Source organism: Colius striatus, chromosome 8 (genome assembly GCF_028858725.1).
Source record: "Colius striatus isolate bColStr4 chromosome 8, bColStr4.1.hap1, whole genome shotgun sequence".
NCBI classification, from domain to species: Eukaryota; Metazoa; Chordata; class Aves; order Coliiformes; family Coliidae; genus Colius; species Colius striatus.
Genome location: NC_084766.1, coordinates 18,879,083 through 18,899,051, shown reverse-complemented (window position 1 = coordinate 18,899,051; position 19,969 = coordinate 18,879,083). Strand labels below are relative to the sequence as shown.

The 19,969-nt window shown below is 40.1% G+C and overlaps 1 protein-coding gene across 10 annotated transcripts in view; it reads left to right on the top strand.

The window, feature by feature from the left end:
* The window catches only part of MARCHF8 (membrane associated ring-CH-type finger 8), an 88,444-nt gene that overhangs the window by 46,299 nt on the left and 22,176 nt on the right, over positions 1-19,969 (top strand). For 8 of the 10 annotated variants that reach the window (XM_062000896.1, XM_062000893.1, XM_062000895.1 and 5 more), the window contains one exon: positions 15,325-15,375. The exons of 1 other annotated variant lie outside the window; for it this stretch is intronic. In XM_062000896.1, coding sequence (XP_061856880.1) covers positions 15,325-15,375 — 51 coding nt within the window. Of the gene's footprint in view, positions 1-603; positions 633-15,324; positions 15,376-19,969 lie in introns of those variants that run through there. One more of the 10 variants, XM_062000901.1, reaches the window with a different exon arrangement.

Sequence of the window (19,969 nt, the reverse complement as noted above, 5' to 3'; positions counted from 1 at the left end):
GGAACTGAAATGTAAACTGAAATTGCTTGCCCAGGGAATGTGCAGAAAGAACGAAACCACAAATGCATAGCTCCCTGATGTCATGGGTTTATGAGGAGCCACTTTTGCTTGGTAACAGGAGGAGGGGGTTGTAGTGCAGGCCTTGTAAAGACTTCTTGGACTTTCCCCTGGCTCTGGGGTTTGGACCCATCTTCAGCCCAACTGGGCCAACCTGGCACCTCTGCCACTGTTTAAGGATGGGAATTTGAAATGTGTGGGAGGAGGTGGAGTGGTACAAAATGGTGACTATCATACGGACCTCAGAGAAGGAGGAAGGAAGGAGGAGCACTGGACTGGAGACCCCTCTGCAATCCTTGGTGAGAATTCAGGCTCCACCCCTGTAATTGTTGGAGGGCAATGGCAGGACTGAGAGCCATCAGCAGCTCCAGGTGAGTGTGCTGGGATGGGCAGGAGACTGTGTGAGGAGGCAGCCAAGGCTCAGGCTGTGCTGAAGAGCAGAGACACAGGAGGCAGAGAGGAGCTGCAGCCCTGAGGATGAAGGCACATTGCAGCAGCCTGTGCCGGGCTGCCTGGCCTGTGAGGGACCCAGAGCTGGAGCAGGAAGGACCAGAATGGAGCTCATCTGCCTTGAGGTGAGACAAGCAGCAGGAGACATCAGGAAAAGACTGACTGAAAACCCCATTCCCTGCCCCCTTGAGCCATTCGTAGAGGGGGAGGAGGTAAAGACACTGGGATTCAGGCCCAGGAAGAGGGAAGGGATTGGGGGCAGATGGTCTCAAAGGGCTGGTTGTGCTCTTCATCACTGTGACACCGTGGCTTTTTCTGTTTGATATATTTTAGGGTTTGTTATGGTTTTTTTTTTTTTGTTGGTGATGGATGAAATTAATTTCTGTTTTCTTCCCCAAATTAAGTAGCTTTGTCAGTTTTGTTGTGGACCACAAGTGGCAATTAAGCCCTCCCTGTCTGTCCGGTTCTGAAGTTTGTGGTACTTAAGAAGTGATTGTGGTCTTTTATCCCTGGATGGGCCTAAACCATGAAACCTGACTCAAAAATCAGTGATGAATCCTTGTGATATTAGACTATGTCCCTCTCAGGGCCTAAATTCTTTTTCAGTTAAGGTACCAGGAATACCTGAAAATGCAGGAGAACAACTTTTCTGCAGGTTTGCCCATTTTGCTTTTGTTTAAGCTTCCTGTTATATGTAGTCATATGTAATTCATATGTAATCATTACTGTAATTGTCAAAGCTTTGATATGTTGATTTCTGAGTGATTTCTGTGGATTTTAACTGCACCTGTTAAAGGCAGCCTGGCCCTAACTGGCATCAATGATTATGACTAGCACAATTTGTCTTCTCTTCATGAAAATTACTCAACTCATCTTTCTTCTTTCAAAAGGTTAACATGCCCCCATGACATTCATTAAGGGTGTCTGGTAGTAACTTTATAGAAGATGATGCAATTTGCAAACGCTTTTGTGGTAAGAGTGATTTGACATAAACAGCATGGCCTCAAGCATTATAGCTAAAAAGCTGTACTCTCTATATTTGTTAATAATGCTTCACATACCACATGGATTCCTTCACTCTGAGCCACGTTAAAGGACTCCTAGGGTTTTGGAAGAACAAAAGTCCTTCCAGGTACAACAGAAATGAGTCAGACTGAATGGGGAAACCCTGCCATTGCATGATAGTATCAGAAGAGTTTGGAGAAGGGCAAAAATAGGCAGTTGTCAATAGACAATTCAGTCAGAGCTATAGAGCACAATATACTTTGCCAAGTTGCTGAGAAAAACAGGACACATTAAAAAAGAAAGAGAAATGTTTTCTGTCTGGATCTTTAACAATCATGAATCTATAAGAACTGTAAAGAACAGAGAGAATTTTAGATTATGCTGTTTTTTTCATTCCTTTTTTCTATCTTTTTGTGGCTTGCTCTCCTTCCCTTTCATGTCTCCTCTTGATGTGTTTTTGACACCAGGATTTTTGTTAAACATCACTTCTTCTGGCTATGTTTTTCTTTACAGAGTCTTTCAAGTTGTTGTTAAAGCTATGCATTTCTTTCTTACAATTGCATTTGCTAAAAATATTATTTTGTAACGTGCCTTGGAATCTGTACACTTCTTTGTTAGCAACATCCGTTCCTCATCTGCCTGCTCTACATGGATGAAAGGCAAAGACCATGATTAGGGACTTTCCTGGCACTGCTTTATTATGACTTCAAGATCATCAAATAATTAGCACTGCTAAATTTATTTGTTTGATGGCTGTTATAGGTGTGTGAGAACCTTACGTGGCTTAAACTAAGCTTATCAAGAACAGCCAAGCAATCAATGTCTGTGCCAGTCATCTCAGTAACTAGGCTTTAATTAGTCAGATTGGCTGAAGAAAAGTAGGCCTCTCTGAGTATCTATGTTGGAAAGTACTTCTTTCTTAGGAGCAAAATCTGTGAGGTTCATGTCACCTTTTACTCTCTCTGAAGTGATCTGACTTCTCACAAAAACAGTTCCACTATGGATTTGAAGGCAGTAGCAGTTGTCTCTTCTAGTATGGCTTCACAGGCTCTGGAGAGTCTGATTGGGAGCTGCCTGAACTTTGTCTCTTGCTTGGTAGTGAATAATTTTTCATTCATTTGAATTAATTGATGTGCTTAATTTATGAGGCTGGCCATGAGGAAATTGGAAAGGCCCAAACCGAGCCTTTCAATCACACAGCCAGACAGAGTATATTGTGTCTTCCAAATTCTCATATTTTGTTATCTGCAGATATGAGAAGGGTACTACAAGGCTGTCCAGAAGTGCCTAAAATCACAGGAGGTGCTTCAAAGAGTTTAGTGTCTCTCGGAAGGTGAAGTAATGTAGAGGAGCGTTGCAAGAGGGTGAGTTTTCCATTTCTTCAGTTAAGCAGTTCAGGCCAGAAAGACTACATAGTTTACTCCTGCCCCCCCACCTTGTTTCTCCATTTTTTTTCATGTGGCAAAGGACAGAATGACTTCATCCTGTTAGGTGATAACCACAGCCAGCCTTGTGTCTTTGAATGGGAGAGTCATTTGGTGCAAAAAAAAAAAAAAAAAAGCACCCACTGGAACTTCAGTCCCAGTAAAGAAAAAACCCAACAAAGAAAGAAACAAAAGCACCACAAACCCAAACAACGACAACAGAAAAACCACCAAAAACCCAAACCAACCAACCAGACAAACAAAAACCAAAAAAAAACCCAAATTACCATCCCCACCCTCCAGCCAAAAAGAAAAAACATATTCTTGGTTCCTCCTGAGATTTTAACAGTTTCAAAAGCAAAATCTAAATAGTGGCACTGAAATAATGAGATAATTATGTTAAAAGAAATGGTAATTTTGTGGTCTCTGCATTGAGCATGGAAACACCATACCCATGCATCTGTCTTGTATGTAACTGAAAGGTTATGAAGATAAAGGTTCCCTTAGGATTTTTATCTTTTTTCTTAATTGATACTTCAAATGTTTTTTTAGGATTTTCATCCTGTCCCTTGCAGTTATTAGGCAGTTGCTGACTTACTTTTATCATGTGCATTTTGCTCTGCTCAGCCTCTGTGACTGGGGATATGTGCACTTGTTTTATTAATTTTAAGCTAATTTCATGATCTTTAAACTTGAGTAATTTTTTCTGTGTGCGTGTGTGTATCAGGGGTTGACAAACATTTGGATTCTGAGTACTAGAGCCAGTAGTGCTTCAGTGGAAATTTGGTGACTTAAATTCGCATATTCCTAGATAAACCTTATACTAGTGTGGAGATGCACAATTTTTTAATTTTATTTTTAGTAACATGAATCTGAAGCTCTTCAGGTAAAGTGGCCCTGGGTAGTAGGAAAGTGTTGGGAAGAAGAAAAAAAAAAACTTTAAAATGTACTTTCAGCCCCTGGTTTCAGCACCTTTGGGCAGCTGGGCTGCTGTCCTGTCAACATGGTGTTTGTGTTTCTCGTTTGGGGATCTTTTTTTCCTTTCTTTCTAATTTGACTTGAAGTTCTCAGCTTAAACTAGCATAACAAGAAGCAATTTCATAACCAGCCAATTTAAGCTGCCTTGTGTTGACCTCGATGGCTGGTTAATTTCTTTTTCTTGATAATAACTTAAGAGTTTTATTTGCATAGTTTTTGCCATTCCATCAGGTTTCTGCTAATGTAATTGTTTCTTGTCATCACTTTCTCTCTTGCTGTCTAATGGAAAAATAGTATTTTATGACTCCCGGGATTTGGGGGGGGGAGGGGGTGAGGGTGCTTTTTTCATCTTGATCGACAGTCAATGGCTAGCGTTAGGACTTGAAAATGTAACAGTATGTAACAGTGCTCTTCCCCAAGGAAGTATTTGTCTGTCTCAGAGGGGTCAGATTAGTTTGAAAAACGGATATAATACCAGAGGCTGTTTGAGGCACCACCTCCAGGATGGGCCATCGTGTTTAGAGTAGTAATTTCTGTGTTTTGTCTGACTGCTTTATTCAGGAACTATGTTTCTGGATTTTTTTGGGTTTTTTTTTTTTTTTTCTTCCTAATACTTTCCTCTCCTGTAATTGTGGCCCTGCACCTACTCTGGTCATGAGACTATCAACTGTGCATTGGTCTTCCTAAGGATATCCCTTGTTTCAAGTCAAATTAATCTCCTGACTTCTGTTGGCTTCCTATTTCCCAAGTTACAATCAAGCCCCAGGGTAGGAGTTAACTTTAGTGATTATTTATCCTGTAGTCTGTTGTAGTTAGTACAACTGGACAGAAGCTCTTACATTAAGAAACAATGAACTTATCTGCAGTCAACAACCGTGAATGGCTTTGTGTATGTGAAAGCTTGGGAGCTGCGGGTTGTAGGTTTAAGAGGCAGGAAATTTTGTGGGAGTCGATTTTGCACCATGTTTTTTTTTGTGACATACCTGTGACATTTAATCAAATTACAACCCTATCCAAGCACTTAATTATGCATTGGACACTTTCTCCTCTGCCAAAAAACATTGCATTAATTGAAAGAGGAGTTGAAGAGTGGTGCCAGGACCAAGCCAATTCCTAAGTGAGGTAGCCTTAACATGCACAGTGTGACTTAAAAATGAAGAATCAGTCCTGCTAATAAACTGTAAGCAGCAGTGTTAAGGATAATGAGAATTCTACGTCATTAGAAGATGAATAAACCATTTCTACAAACTGTTCTTTTCTTTCTGTTTTCCTCAGCTATACTAGAGAAAAGTGCTTTTAGAGGTAAGATTGAAACTATCTCCGTTACCTAGCATACAGTGTCACTCTTTGTCCTGGGTGGAGAGGAACAGGCATAAAGCAATGTATGTGATAGTTCAAGAAATAAACCATGGATAGTCTCTTTAAAAAAAACAAAACAGAACAGAGGACAATTTCATATAATTCCATGGAAAATCACACTAATTAAATGAAGTGACATTTTAAGAAACTCAGTATGTTCTATAAACTCACTATAATATTACAGCAGATGATGACTGGAAGAGACTTAGTGGTGGGAGCTGAGGTTCTTCTGTCAAAGGATTTCTGAGACTCGGCAGCTGTAGAATGGATGTTAACAGTTTCATTTTCACAGCTCATTACCTTAAAACAGGACAATGACATTCCTTGGGTGGGTACAATTGGAATTCCTCATTATAGTTTGCAATTAGATATTCTCCCCTAACCCATGAAGAAGCATGTGAAGTAGGCCCTTCAGTCCACTTTTTCTTGATGCTTCCAACTTCTAACAGTTTCTGGAAATAGTGTCTCATCGGAAGACCTAAATTTCTCATCCCAAATTCATCAAACAAATGCAAGAGTTGTCTTGCCAGCAAAAAAATAGGGGGAGAAGATGACTGACTTGGTTTTCTCTTCCTCGGGTGTATTGCAGGTTCTATTGCTTATTACTTGCTCCATCCTCCCTTTCCCTTTTTGCTCTTCTGCTTTTTCACTTACGCTGTGCTATGTAGCAGCTGCTCTTGAAGGCAAGTAGAAGCCTTCTCCAGGCAAGATGTTAACATGCATTTCACTGAAAGAAAAAGAAAGGTGAACACAGATGTACTTTAAAAAAAAAGCATCTGCAATATCAAGAAGTGAGAATTTAACAAGGAACAAAGATGAGCTTCTGAAGAACAGTGAGAATTTCAGTATGCTTACTGTAATTGTAAGCATTTTTGCAAGTTGTCTTCTTTACCATTTATAGATATGAAACAGCTTTACCTGCCAATGCTTTTCAGAGATGATGGCTGACTTTGTCTCATTCATTTCAACTGAATTTTGGGAAACTAAGTATCTGAGACCATAAAGGTATGACTACAGAAAATGCACCTCCTGGTTCCCCAGCACTGGCTCAGTGATCATCCTAACCTTTGCTCTTCTTTGATGCCATCTATGATACAAACAAAATCAACTACCTTGTCATTAAAATTAAGATGACACTTGACAGAACCTCTTTTAAGAGCATTTCTCTGTGTTACTTTACTGTAGCACTTGGGGTTCAGCCCTGGCTAGTGCAGATTCTTTCCATTAAATGAAGCCAAAATGTAGTTTGTAGGGTTGGGTTTCATTTGGTTGGTTTTTTTCCCAATATATATATGTATATGTGTGTGTATATTTCAATGCATTAGGCATAAACACACCTAGCAGATTTTACTTGATACATCAGTGTCTGTCCCTGTTTGTGTCAGTTGTGAAGTTGCTGAAGTCATCTTTAAATTTTCTTGTATTGGATTATAAGCTTTCTGAAGCAATCAAGGCTTTTACCATGTGTTATAATGCTTAACCCTTAGCTTTTCCTTGCAAGTTTTCATCGGTCTTGCTCACCTCTAGTACTTGTCTGTATTGAAACCCAAAATTATGAATCTCCAATATGAGTGATTCTGAATGTGGACTAAAATGTTCTGAGTATTTGAGTCAATGTTTTTAAGTCTCACTATTTCAGAGCACAAGCCAGCTGTTCTTGCAGATTGCATTCTTATCCCATGCTACTGTTTCGTTACTCTCACTGTCTGCACTGATGCAGCTCAACAGCATCTAATCCTTTCCCCTGCACTCCCACCTTTCCCCAGAGTACTTATCTGGACAAGTCATCTATTTAATCTTTTAGAGAATGCCTGCACATTATCTGATATTTCATTTTTTCACTGGATATCTTTTGAAAGGCCCCTTTAAAACTAAAATCTCAGGGAGAGTTTTGACATTTTATGATGTCCAGATGCTTAACCTGGGGTTTGATTTTTTAAAAAAAATGGATTTCCAAAGCTGTAGTTACTTAATCTCCTTAAAAATACTTCAGTAGTCCTTTCAAACTGGAAGGGTAGATTTAGAGCAGTTTTATCTTCCGTGTTTTCAAAACTAAGGGGAATCAGAAATACATTTGGGGGAAGGGGGTATGTAGACTGAGAATTTCCAGTTTTGGATCAGAACCTAGTTGCCATGGAATCAGCAAACGTTGTCAATGTGATGCCCCATGCATAAAAGCTTGCAAACTGAGGATTCCACTCCCTAAGTGAATCCTTTCTGCTGGATTCTGGAGCCTGTGGTGAAGGCCCTCTTCTACTGCTTCAGCTGCTCACTCAGTTACAAGTTTAGAACCTAAGAGAAAACAGCCTCCCTAGAGCTCTGGCTATGTGTATTTTCAGGAGGTATACAGAAATGCCTTTAGTATTTGTGGCTTTTAAAAATTTACTTTTGAAAATACAAAATGTATTTTCATAAAAATATCTTCTAAAATGACTGCAGATTTTATAGATGTCCATTCCAATTTATGCAGATAATGAATGTGTAGAGCAGTAAGCACAAAGAAGATTGAAACTGAGTTTTTAAAATCTAGCTTTGATGGGAGGTCAATTTAAAGAAAGTTTGGCAAAATCAGATAGTATAAGCTAATATGCATTTTCTGAAAACTTTGATGCAATTTCCTGTGACAAAAAGCTGCCTTCCCTCAAAGCTCTAGGGAGTGAAGGGCAGGAGGTTTACTGTGAATGAGGTTTATTTATAATCCTTTCCCTTTGGGAAATAAACTTTAGAAAATGCTATGTCAGCACATGTGGATCAATGCAGTGCAGTCCTCATTAGTTCATTAGCACTCTGACACCTGCAGTACATTTATCTTTCATGAGAATAGATGCAAGAGGTAAAGGAACCCAGTGAAGTAGACTGTTTATTACTACTCACATAATATTGGTACTTTTGAGTTGATGTTGTTTGAGCCGGATTTTACTGAAACTGGAGCATAAGAGCTGTGGGAAGAGAATGAGTAAATGTCTTCAGTTAAGTGGGAAAGCTTCTATACCAATAGTCTAATGGCTCAGACATTTTATTTTAGCAGAAAATGCAGATATTCCTAGGACTGTGGTGATAAATTTAGTTCTTACACAGCTGCTGGCATTCAGCTCATTCAAACACAAAAACCTCAACCCTTCTTATTAGACAGTGACTGTGCTGAAGTTTCTCAGCTGAGTGAAGATCAGTGCTCTTCTGGAAGCCTTCTTGTCTTCAGTCAGTAGGTTTTACTAGTCACTCATATGATTGCCTCAGTCTTCTGCTGTAATCTGCTGATTTTAGGAATATAGTGATGGGAAATGAGGCTGCTTATACAGAGTGACCCTTCTGCCGTTACAGCTTCTCTGACCAGGAATGGTATGTAGGGGTGCCCTGAGCACCAGGCTCAGAAAAGTGATCACTCAGAAAAGGTTGCTGGTTTTTTTCCCTTTGATTGTTTGTTGGTCTTCAGGTTGACTGCTCTGCTGTGCTGGATCACTGGGCTCGTCCCTACTTTATTTAGACAATGCCACTCCACATGCTTTGATATGGCTCAGTATTAGCACTGCACAGCAGTCCCTTACTACTCAAGGATCCTTTTAGAAGTGTTCCTGCTTCCCTCTGATGCACGTGAAGTAAATGTTGATTTCCATGTATGAAGGCAAACTCATTTTTCTAGCTATCTATTGTTGCTATTTCTTTTTCTCTGCTTCTCATGCTCTAGGGGAAATCAGTATTTTAAAAATTACTTTAGGTTCCAAAAGCATGCTTAGTTCCACTTGCAGTTACTGAAATACTTTTTTTTTTTTTCAGATCAGGATGTTGATAGTAGCTCAGTCTTGAGTATTCCTGAGCATTTCTTGTTGCTTTTGGTGGGATCATTGTGTACACGTGAAGTGTTGCTTTATTGCTTCCTCCAGGAAATACTTCATCCAAGTGTATGTGTCTTAGCCTACAGTAGCTGGCTTGAGACACCTGCTTCCTGTTGTTCTTCTGCAGGTGTGGGACATGACCCAGTTGTGGGTTTTTTTGTCCTGGCTGGGCAAAACCACAACATTAATGTATTGTTATTTAGCTTATATGTCTTTTCATCACCTTATTTATTTACTTTCTCTTTTAATAATCTATCACTTCAGCTGTTATTGTTGATCACCCCAGTTGTCTGTTGTTGAACTCTTTGTAGTTCTGCTACATTACTTACTAATTGGGGCCAAACTTCTGTTCCAATTGAAATAAGTGGTGGAATTCCCCCTGAATTCTATAAAGCTGGGATTTAATCTCTAGTGACCATACACAAAAGTTGTTGACCTGTCATTGGGTTTTTATACTGTTTTGGTATTCATTTCCACCTGTTCTTTCTCCATGTTGATATTTTGTTTGCTTTGTTGACTGCTGCTATAGTTTGAAGAGGGAAATGATCTGATAAGATCTCCTTTTCAAGGAGCACTGCTGCTGAATACAAAACTAAAAAAATATGACCCTGAAAGAGTGCGGCTCACCACTTTGCTTTCGGTGCTACTGTGGAAAGACTTTGCCCTTTTTCCATATGGACACATAATTTTTTTTTTCTTCATTAACTTTCTTAAATGAAAGAGTTTGAATGACTTTCCTAAACAAACATAAATCTGTTTGATTTTGTTTTCATCTTCTTGGCCTCATGTGTTTTGCTTATCTTTTCTGACAGTCAGAAAAACTAACAAAATGTAGAGACTCTGAATCTTCTGACCACTTGCCTTCTGCCAAAAAGATTTCTTTAATTAATTTCCATTTGTGGGTATAAGCTATTGTGACAGATAAAGTGAAGGAGGTGGGAACATGATGTACATATATACCAATGATCAATATCAATAAACTGGATAGCATCGGCTGTTAGACATGGATTTAAGCTGTGTTAACTGACTTGCAGATAGATACTCAATTCTTATCCTGCTTCTGTATCAGGAACTCACTTAATGAGGAAAAACTAATTGAGGACATTAGAATTCTGCTTCTGTCCTTCACTTTCCCTGCACTTCTCTTGATATCTGTGATGTATGGTGCTGTACTTGCCCTGTTCCTACTGTACAGTGCACCCATAGTAAGTTTGCAGATGACACCAAGCTGCATGGAAGTGTTGATCTGCTTGAGGGCAGGGAAGCTTTACAGAAAGATCTAGGATAGGCTGGATTGCCGGGCCAAGGCCAATGGCATGAGTTTCAATAAGGCTAACTGCTGGGTCCTGCACTTGGGCCACAACAACCCTCAGCAGCACTACAGGCTTGGGCAGGAGTGGCTGGGAAGCTGCCAGGCAGAGAGAGACCTGGGAGTGTTGACTGACAGCCAGCTGAACATGAGCCAGCAGTGTGCACAGGTGGCCAAGAAGGCCAATGGCATCCTGGCCTGTATCAGGAACAGTGTGTTACCAGGAGGAGGGAGGTGATCATTCCCCTGTACTTGGCTTTGGTGAGGCCACACCTCGAATACCATATCCAGTTTTGTGCCCCTCTCTACAAGAAGGACACTGAGGTGCAGGAGAGGATACAGAGGCGGGCTACCAAGCTAGTAAAGGATTTGAAGCGTGTCTCATATGAGGAACAGCTGAGGGATCTGAGACTGTTCAGCTTGGAGAAAAAAAGTCTCAGGGAAGACTTTATCACTCTCTACAACTACCTGAAAGGTACAGAACAAGAGGAAATGTCCTCAAGTTGCTCCAGGGGAGGTTCAGGCTGGATATTAGGAGGAATTTCTTTCCTGAAATGGTTGTCAGGCATAGGAACAGGCTGCCCAGGCAGGTGGTGGAGTCGAGACATATTTAAGGATATTGCACTTAGGGAAATGATCTAGTGGTTGATAGGACTAGGACTAAGGCTGGACTCCATGATCTCAAAGGTCTCTTCCAGCTGAAACGATTCTATGATTCTATACAGTTAGAACATAATCAGAATCAGCAGGATTTTTCTCATGTGAGTAACAGATCCTAAACATTGTCTGAGTGAGAGAGTGCCAGAGTATCTGCTTATGACTGAAGAATGTAGTATTTTTCAGCACACCTTTTGTTTGCTAGTTTCTGAAACTTGTTTATCTATGACTCTTGGGAACCTATACAATTTAATGTCACTGAATATATTGACATTTCAAGTGCAGTACCCCAAATGTGGCTATTAAGTTAATGACAACAGATTTTTAGTCTAAAAAAGCACATTTGCAGTGCATGTGTAGCAGAAGAGGCTTTTGCAACTTTTAGCACTGTGCAAATTATAGAATTGTTTTGTCAGTAAGACATGGCAATCTTTTGCTTACATAGGAGGAGCAAAGGGAAGGGTCCTAAAAGACATACCCATGAAAGCAAGAGACACAAATTTGCTTCTTCAGGTCTCAATTTTGCAGAAATCACCCAAATATACAATTGTAAAAAACTTCCTAACTGGGCTGTGCTGTGGGAGGGGGTGACTGGCAATAACATTAGCCCGGTGTTTTAAAACACTGCCGTAACAGGTTCTTGCTATAGGTTGACACTCTAATGGTATAATGGCTTTAAATGTTCACAGCACCAAACAATGCAGAACACTGTTAGCACCAGCAGCTGCTTATGAGTGATGTTGTCCCTAGAACTGGCCTTCTGTTTGATCCCACATAACCTTCTCTGGACACGCACTAGTTGTCTGCATACCAAAGCATCAGATGAGGCCCCATGTGTGAGACTCATTTTCACTGACAAGATGGTATTAAATATTCTTGGGTTACTTGTTAGAGTAACCTGCTATACCTAGATATGTTCTGAGGAAAGAGTGATTGGATCTGTGTGTGCTTTCTGTAGGTTTTTTATTTAAAAACCTAATGATGAATGTGTGTACATTCACATGTACATGTTTTTGGGGCAGATAGTTGACACCTGCATTTCTTGAACAGTTATCTAGGAACTCTGAGTAGTCACTTGATATGATTTTTTTTATTAGCAGATTTATATTTTAAAAGATTGTTGTTCTGCAACTTAAGTGTACTACCCTTTAAATTATGACTGTCTTTTCTCTTAGCTGTGAATCATCTTTCCTCCCGAAGCAGTGTCTTTCTTAAGTAGTTTTGGTTTATTTCTGTCAGAATGGTTGGATGCGTTGTTTTTCTTAGATATTATTCTTTGTATGTTTTCTGATGCTACACTTATTTTTTTGTGTGTGAAATGCAGTATGCTTTGAAGTTCCCCACAATATCACAGTCTAGACTTCTACAATGATTCCACTAAGTAACTTTAATGGGATCCATAGGGCCTAGTTCGTTGTTTACCTAAATGTATATGATCTTTCAGTGTTAAGTGTAAGTGAAATGCTGCAGATCAGAGTATTTTCCAAACTGTATTGGTAAAAATGGGAAGATGACATTTCAGGAAAAGCTAAGCTGATCTGTACTGAGTAGGTATTACTAAACAGGTGTGATACCTGATACTCTTGTTTCAGGAGCTCTTTTGCACATATCATATTAAATGTTAGTAAAAATGTCCCAAATATTTTCCCAGCCTCATTGGAGAATTTATTTCTCTAATTTCTGTAGGGAATATTGTTTGCCCTTATGGTCCATGCAGAAACAGATTAATTTAAGTGGTCGTCCATACAGTATGGTCCAGATATTGCATTTGTCTTGACCTTTCATTCCAGTTCAAAGACTAATGCTTTTGCAAGACAGGAACACTTGTACAGAACTGTAATTACAAAACTAGAATATGTCTTACTCTTTGGTAGGAATACACTAGAAAAAGTCCCTGAAGACCTTTATTTTTTGGGTACTGATACTACCATATTAGAAGCTTAGCCTTGCCACTTCCATATCACTAGCAATTTGTGAATAGTTGATAAAAAATCCTGTGATGAATGTAGCAATGATAGATTAAAAAATACCTCTTTTTATTTGCCTTTAAAATAATTTTTACTTCTTTAATGATTCTGTTTCTCACTGAGTGATTGTTTGCCATGAAAATCTACCTGTTCCAGGAGCTCCTTCCTTGGCTTTTCAGCTCTTTTCTGTCTTAATGAGTGCCAAACATATGGCAACCTTAATGTAATGCAGCAAGGGAAATACTAGCAAACACTGGCTCTGTTTAATGGCTTCCGTAGTGCTTTTTCCTGAAGGGTTGATGTTTATTATTTTTAAAAGAGAAAAACAGCACAGCTAGATTTCATGAACTGTATTACTTAGAGGTGCTTCTGTTACTGTTTAATGATTTTAAAAAGGAAAAGCACATTTTTTTTGATCCTTTGCAGAAGTTGGCAAGAAAGCACTATGCATTCCTTCAGCAGGATTGTTACTTGAGTAGTCCTAGTGAACTGGAAATAGCTATTGCATGGCAAGACTCAGTTGTTTATCTGTTTTCAGTCAAACATGTTTTAAAGTCTGTGTGAATGTAAACTGTGAGACTTGGAGCAGCCATTTCAAAAAATATCCCTGATTAAATGACAGGCTAAGATATGTTGATGTTTAGTTTGACCATCAGTCAAAACTTGCAGGGAATTCCCTAGTTATTTTTCCTCTGTTCTTCTGAAAGAAGAGCTGACTTCTTGGTACTCAAATTCCTACATACAGAGGATTTCAGAGACTGTATTTACTTCCCCACCTTTTTAAGAGGAGAAGTGTAATTTATATCTGCCAACTGATGTAGTGCCCAGGACTCTGTTGAGAGCCAAGTGGTGTTGTAGGGAAGGGACAGCCTGCTTTTACAGGCACATGCTGAAGTTTTTGCCTTTCCTTCCATTTTCTCGGCACAAAGCTTTGGAGTTGATCTGCACATGTGCTGTAGGACGAAGTGTCTGTGAGCATAGGAATCTCAAAGTGGTGTAGCATCTGGGTGCCCAGCCAGTCAGGCTGACTTGTTGGGGGGCTTTAGTCATTGAAGATCTCTTGAATTGTAACAGACCATGAACAGGATGTTTAACACCAGTGTACTATATTCAGGCTGCTGTAGGAGTAACAGCATTTACTGTTTTGAGTTTTTGTTTTTTAACGTCCCCATTTGTTACATACTCAGGACTTCTGATCTGAAGCTCTGTCTGATGATTCAGTGTCAATGAGAACTGGAAGAGGATGCTGTAAAGTGTCTCTATTAGGTTAAATTCTCTTCAGGAATAAAGATGAAACAGCTGCGTTCCTAAAATCACAGATGAAAATATGCACTTCTAGAAACCCTTACTCAGCATAGAGCCCAAAAGGAGAAAGTAGTAAATTTACCCTTTTTTTCAGGGGGTTTAAATCTCAGACTGATTTGCATCCTAGCTTCACATACTTGGAGGAATATAGGTACTGGTCTGTAACCAAATGTTATGACTTGCCATGTTTGTAGTATTTGTTTAGAAAAAAGTATATCTTGTGGACTTTATTTAGAAAACTTTTGGAGAGTGATTTCTAGGCACTTCCCAGTGAAGCAATTTTGTCCTGTTACAGTTATGGTAAACTGATGTTCAAAAACCAGGAACCCTTGAAGGATTAAATATCTTGGAGAAACTTACTGTTTGTTCTGGTAGGAGATAATATTGTTCTCCTTATCTGTCAGGATCTGCACACTGAAAAGTGAGTAATAGATACAGTTGTTTCTGTTTTGAGAATCCACAGCCCCTTCATTTGCATCTTGTATGATATTTTCAGTTAAATTCCAACTTCTGTGGTATGTAGGAAGTTCCTCAGTAATTCTGATTTGTCTTCTGAAATGACATGCATGTGGTTATCCACAATTGTTTCCAAACATCACTGTGATGGTTTTGTTTTTCTTTAAACAAGAGTTTTCACTTTTAGTGGTTGGATATTGCATTTACATGTAGATGATGTATTTAAAAAATAGATGCCATCTGAGAAAAGGGCTTTGCAGGGTTCATAGAGAGATGAAATTGTTGTTCTAGTATTTCTCAATTTGTGTTTGTCTTGCCTGTGTGATTTTCTGCCAGGTAGTATCTTGTTAAGCAAACAAAGCAATTTAGTGATTATTGTAAATCAGGCTGATGTTGATAGAAGCATCATCCTTAAAAGCCACAGCTGTAAAATTTTCTCTGTGGAATTTCGTTCCTAATACCAGCTTTAAAATGTCCTCCTAACTGTGCTTGTTGCTACAGTGATCATATTCTTCCTCTTTCAGAATGAGAAGGCTTTGGGGCATTCCATGAGCCGCTCTAGTAACATCTCAAAGGTATGTTCCTCGATATAACTCAATCTCTGATAAAACTGAGGATACTAAGATTTCTTTCACTTAAAAGCTGGGGTATACATGACAATGTAACCAGTAGAAAATGCTGCTTATGCCTGTCACTGATATTCACTCCTGAAACAGTAGAACTCTGGTGTCTTGCAGATTCTCTTTACAGGTCAAATGAAATGGAAGCTACAGCAGGTTTTTACTTTCACACTGTCAGACTCCTTAGCTTGGTAGGAGCAAGATAGATGACAGATGCCTGAGGTCTTATCCTGGGGGAAAATCACTCCAAAAACATGACTCAAGTATGTTCTTTTATATTAAAAGCTATGTGCTATAATATTCTCTGTAAGATATGTATTGGATATGTGGTTAAACATTATTTTATTGTCACTTCAAAAGTGAATTATTGTTAGTCCCATGAAATGCATTGCTATCAGGGCATGATTATGTAAGCATTCCAAAACATTTTCTATGACAGGCCCTATCTTGTAAGGGAAGCATGATGCTCTATACCCTTTCTAGGCACACTTCAGTGTAGCCAATGGACACATCAAAAGTACAATTGCTTTGTAATGCTGTTACAAAAAAGATATCTTCTATCCAAGATACTTAATACAATACATACTGTACTCCTGTTTCTGCATTATAAAATATTTTTAGCTGTAAGCCTGACACCTTTTTGCTTACACAAGTACAACTGCTCAAAGAAGACCTTCCCTTGGTGGATGAGGATGGGGTTAGAGACCTGTTAGGCAGGCTGGACATCAATAAATCCATGGGTCCTGATGGGGTGCACCCATGAGTGCTGAGAGAGCTGGCTAATGTTATTGCTAAGCCACTGTCCATCATTTTTGAACGATCATGGAGCACAGCTGAGGTGCTTGAAGACTGGATGTAGGCCAGTGTCGCTACAGTCTTCAAAAAAGGCAAGAGGACCCAGGAAACTACAGGCCAGTCAGCCTCACTCCATCCCTGGAAAGGTGATGGAACAGATCATCCTTGATGTCATCCCTAAACACATGCAGGAAAAGATGGTTATCAGGAGGAGTCAACATAGATTCACCAAGGTGAAATCCTGCTTGACCAACCTGATATCCTTCTGTGAGAATATAACTGGCTGGCTAGATGAGGGGAGAGCAGTGGATGTCACCTACTTTAACTTCAGCAAAGCTTTTGACACCATCTCCAATAAGATCCTCATCAGAAAGCTCAGGCAGTGTGGCTCGGATGAGTGGACAGTGAGGTGGATCAAGATCTGGCTGAATGACAGAGCCCAGAGGGTGCTGATCAATGGCACAGAATCGAGTTGAAGGCCTGTGGCCAGTGGAGTTCCACAAGGATCGGTTCTGGGGCCAGTCTAATTCAGTATCTTCATCAGCGACCTGGATGAGGGGACAGAGTGTACCCTCAGCAAGTTTTCTGGTGACACCAAGCTGGGAGGACTGGCTGATTCCCCAGAAGGCTGTGCTGCCATTCAGCAAGATCTTGACTAGCTTGAGATTTAGGCAAAGAGGAACCTCATGAGGTTCAACAAGGACAAGTGCAGAGTCCTGCATCTGGGAAGGAACAACCTCATGCACCAGGACAGGCTGGGATTGACCTGCTGGAGAACAGCTCTGTGGAAAGACAGATTGGAGTTCTGGTGGACAGCAAACTAAACATGACTCAGTGATGTGCCCTCATGGCTAAGAAGGCCAATGGCATTCTGAGATGCACCAAGAAAAGTGTGTCCAGCAAGTCGAAGGAGGTATTCCTTACCCTCTACTCTGCCCTTCTGAGGCCTCATCTGAAGTCCTGCATCCAGTTCTGGGCTCCCCAACTCAAGAGGGACAGGGAACTTCTGGAGTCTGGCGCATCTTCCACCAAGATGATCAAGAGACTGGAACATCTTCCTTGTGAGGAAAGGCTGCGAGATCTGAGGCTGTTTAGCCTGGAGAAGACTGAGGGATCTCATTAACACAAGTATTTAAAAGATGCATGTCAAGAGAATGGGGAGGCACTTTTTTCTATAGTGTCCAGTGATAGGGCAAGATGTAATGTACAGAAGTGGGAATGCAAGAAGTTCCACTTAACCATAAGGAAAAACTACTTCCCTGTGAGGGTGACAGAGCACTGACAAAGGCTGTTTAGGGAGAGTGTGGAGTCTCCTTCTCTGGAGGTTTTCAAAACTTGCCTGGATTCGTTTCTGTGTGACCTGATTTAGATGGACCTGCTTTGGCAGGGGGTTGGACTGAATGATCTCTAGAGGTTCCTTCCAGCTCTTACCATTCTATGATTCTGTGAAAGCCATCATGCAAGCAAGGCAGTGCTGGTTGACTGATATTTTGCAAGAAGAGTGTAAGACTCAACCCTTTGTTGCCTCAGTTGATGTTGCTGGTAATAGTGACTTTTAAGAGAAACTGAGTCATTATGGCTGTGACAGTCTCAAGTCCCTACATGATATACTTATGCCTACCTCCAGAAGAGGAGACAGTGTCTGCATTTAATGTACTGATTATATGGACACAGATAGCTTTCATTTTGGAGCAGAAAGACAAAATGACTTTGTGTCTTAAATCATAAACAGGGCAATAGGCCAGCGCATAAGGTATTGACCAAGCTGAGGGTAGTGTTATCATGGAGTGATGTGGGATTGTATTTTGCATTCAGCATTAGAAATGTGCATTCACAGAGAAATAAATACCATGTGAGTATAACTTCTCATCTGTGCTGTTCTAAAATGAGACTGTGCCTGTTCCTTCTTACCCTCGGTCTTCTCTTCTTACGGATCCGTAATTGGATTTTCAGGTGTTGTTCAGCAGAGATGGTAATTTTATTGTCACTGAACTTTTCTCAGAGTGTCTGAAATTTAGCACACCAAGACTTTTGGCAGCAGCAGTTTAGGAGCCATAAGAAGCTGTACAGTTCATTCATAACTTACTGAGAACTGGTAGTGTAGCAGTGCAGTGGGAAGGACCTTGCAGTCTGGCAAAGCTTTCCTGGGAGTGCTGGCAAGTGAGACATCAATATTTACATTCATCTTGAAACATTGAAATGTACAATGTAATTGTTATGTGTTGCAAAAGCTAAAGTTCTCAAGTTAGCTTTGCCAGTTCAATGGCTGAGGTTTTTGATGGCAAAGTTGAGCTTCCCAGATGTATTGATGTTCTTACAGCTTCTCTATCACATCTCAGCCTGATCTGTTCTGTGCGCTTACTCCACTCTGGAGATAACTTCTAATAAGCACAAGAGGTGGAAGTCTCATCAGTGAAATCAATCCCACAATTTGCCTCATACTTCTGAATGCTGCCTTGCACATCCAATCTTAAGCAGCAAGAGTTTATTTGGCAGTCTACAGGTGGATTGGCTGTAGGGCAATTTGTAGGACAATCCAGGAAAGATTATAGTAGTGGGATGCTGTGTGAGGGCTTAAATACATGGAAATTTTGTCATTAGTTCTGAGGTTAATAGGAAAATGCCTTTTATTTTTGCTTAGAATAGTATAACAACCTAGCAAATAAGGCAGATTGAATGCTTGTAAAGGAAAAAGTATGGAAATGTTTGGCTGCCTGTATAGCCCTTTCTGAAATACACAGAGCATGTTGATACAACACCATTTTAAGAAGAACTATTTAACCAAAATTGAATTCAATTAATTATATGCTGCATTTCCAGATATATTGATGTGTGTGTACAGAAATAATGATCATGTTTCTGGAAAATTACTGTTTCAGCTATTATTTTTCCACACAAATCAGACTTAGAGCATAGAAATGTAACAAATCTGTTACAAATGCTTGGCACTGACACTTGATTCAAAGCCTTTCTCGTGCTGTTATGTCATTATCAACCCAGTGTGATTATTACTGTATGTCTTTCCACTGTGCTCAGTTGCACAGTGCAATATGAGTGGAAAGAATTGAGTCAGAACTCAGCTTCTAGCCAAGAGAGGAGTCTGTGTTACTTGATGTGACCAAGGAAAGCAATGCCATAGGGCTAAAAGTGATCAAGAAGGGAGAGAGGCAGATTATGTTGCTGAAAATGAGATCAGCTAGTAGAGATAGCAGGACCACTTGGAACATAGACCCCAAATGTTGGTGCCAGGTGGAGCCATCCTTTGTGAGGAAGGGGCAAAAAGACAGTTCTCCAAGAGGCAGATGCTGAGAGAGGCTGAAGAGATGCTAGTGCATGTGGCCACGCCAAGAAAATACAATAATCTGAATACTTGGCATGGGATGGAGGCCAGAAGCAGCAGTAAAAAGAGCAGAGAATAAGATGTAGGAGGATCTTCATATGATGCCACTAGGTTTTGAGCAGTCTGTTGCACCCTGGGGGATGTGGCATTCATCCAGGCCCTTCTTTGCTTTTTTGGTGTCTTTATTTCAAACACTCCTTTTAAATCTACTCCTCATGAAATGTTTGAATTTCTGGAATATTGTCTATGTTTGTTTTGAGATTTTAAAAAGTAGTGTCGAAAGCAGGTTGAATTGATTTAGTCACAGGAGTTAGACACAATCCAATTCCTAGCTTGCCCTGTTCAAGCACAATGATGCTGTTTGAAACATCTCCAATTTGGCAAAGGGGTATAGAGCCCAGACCCACACCTCGA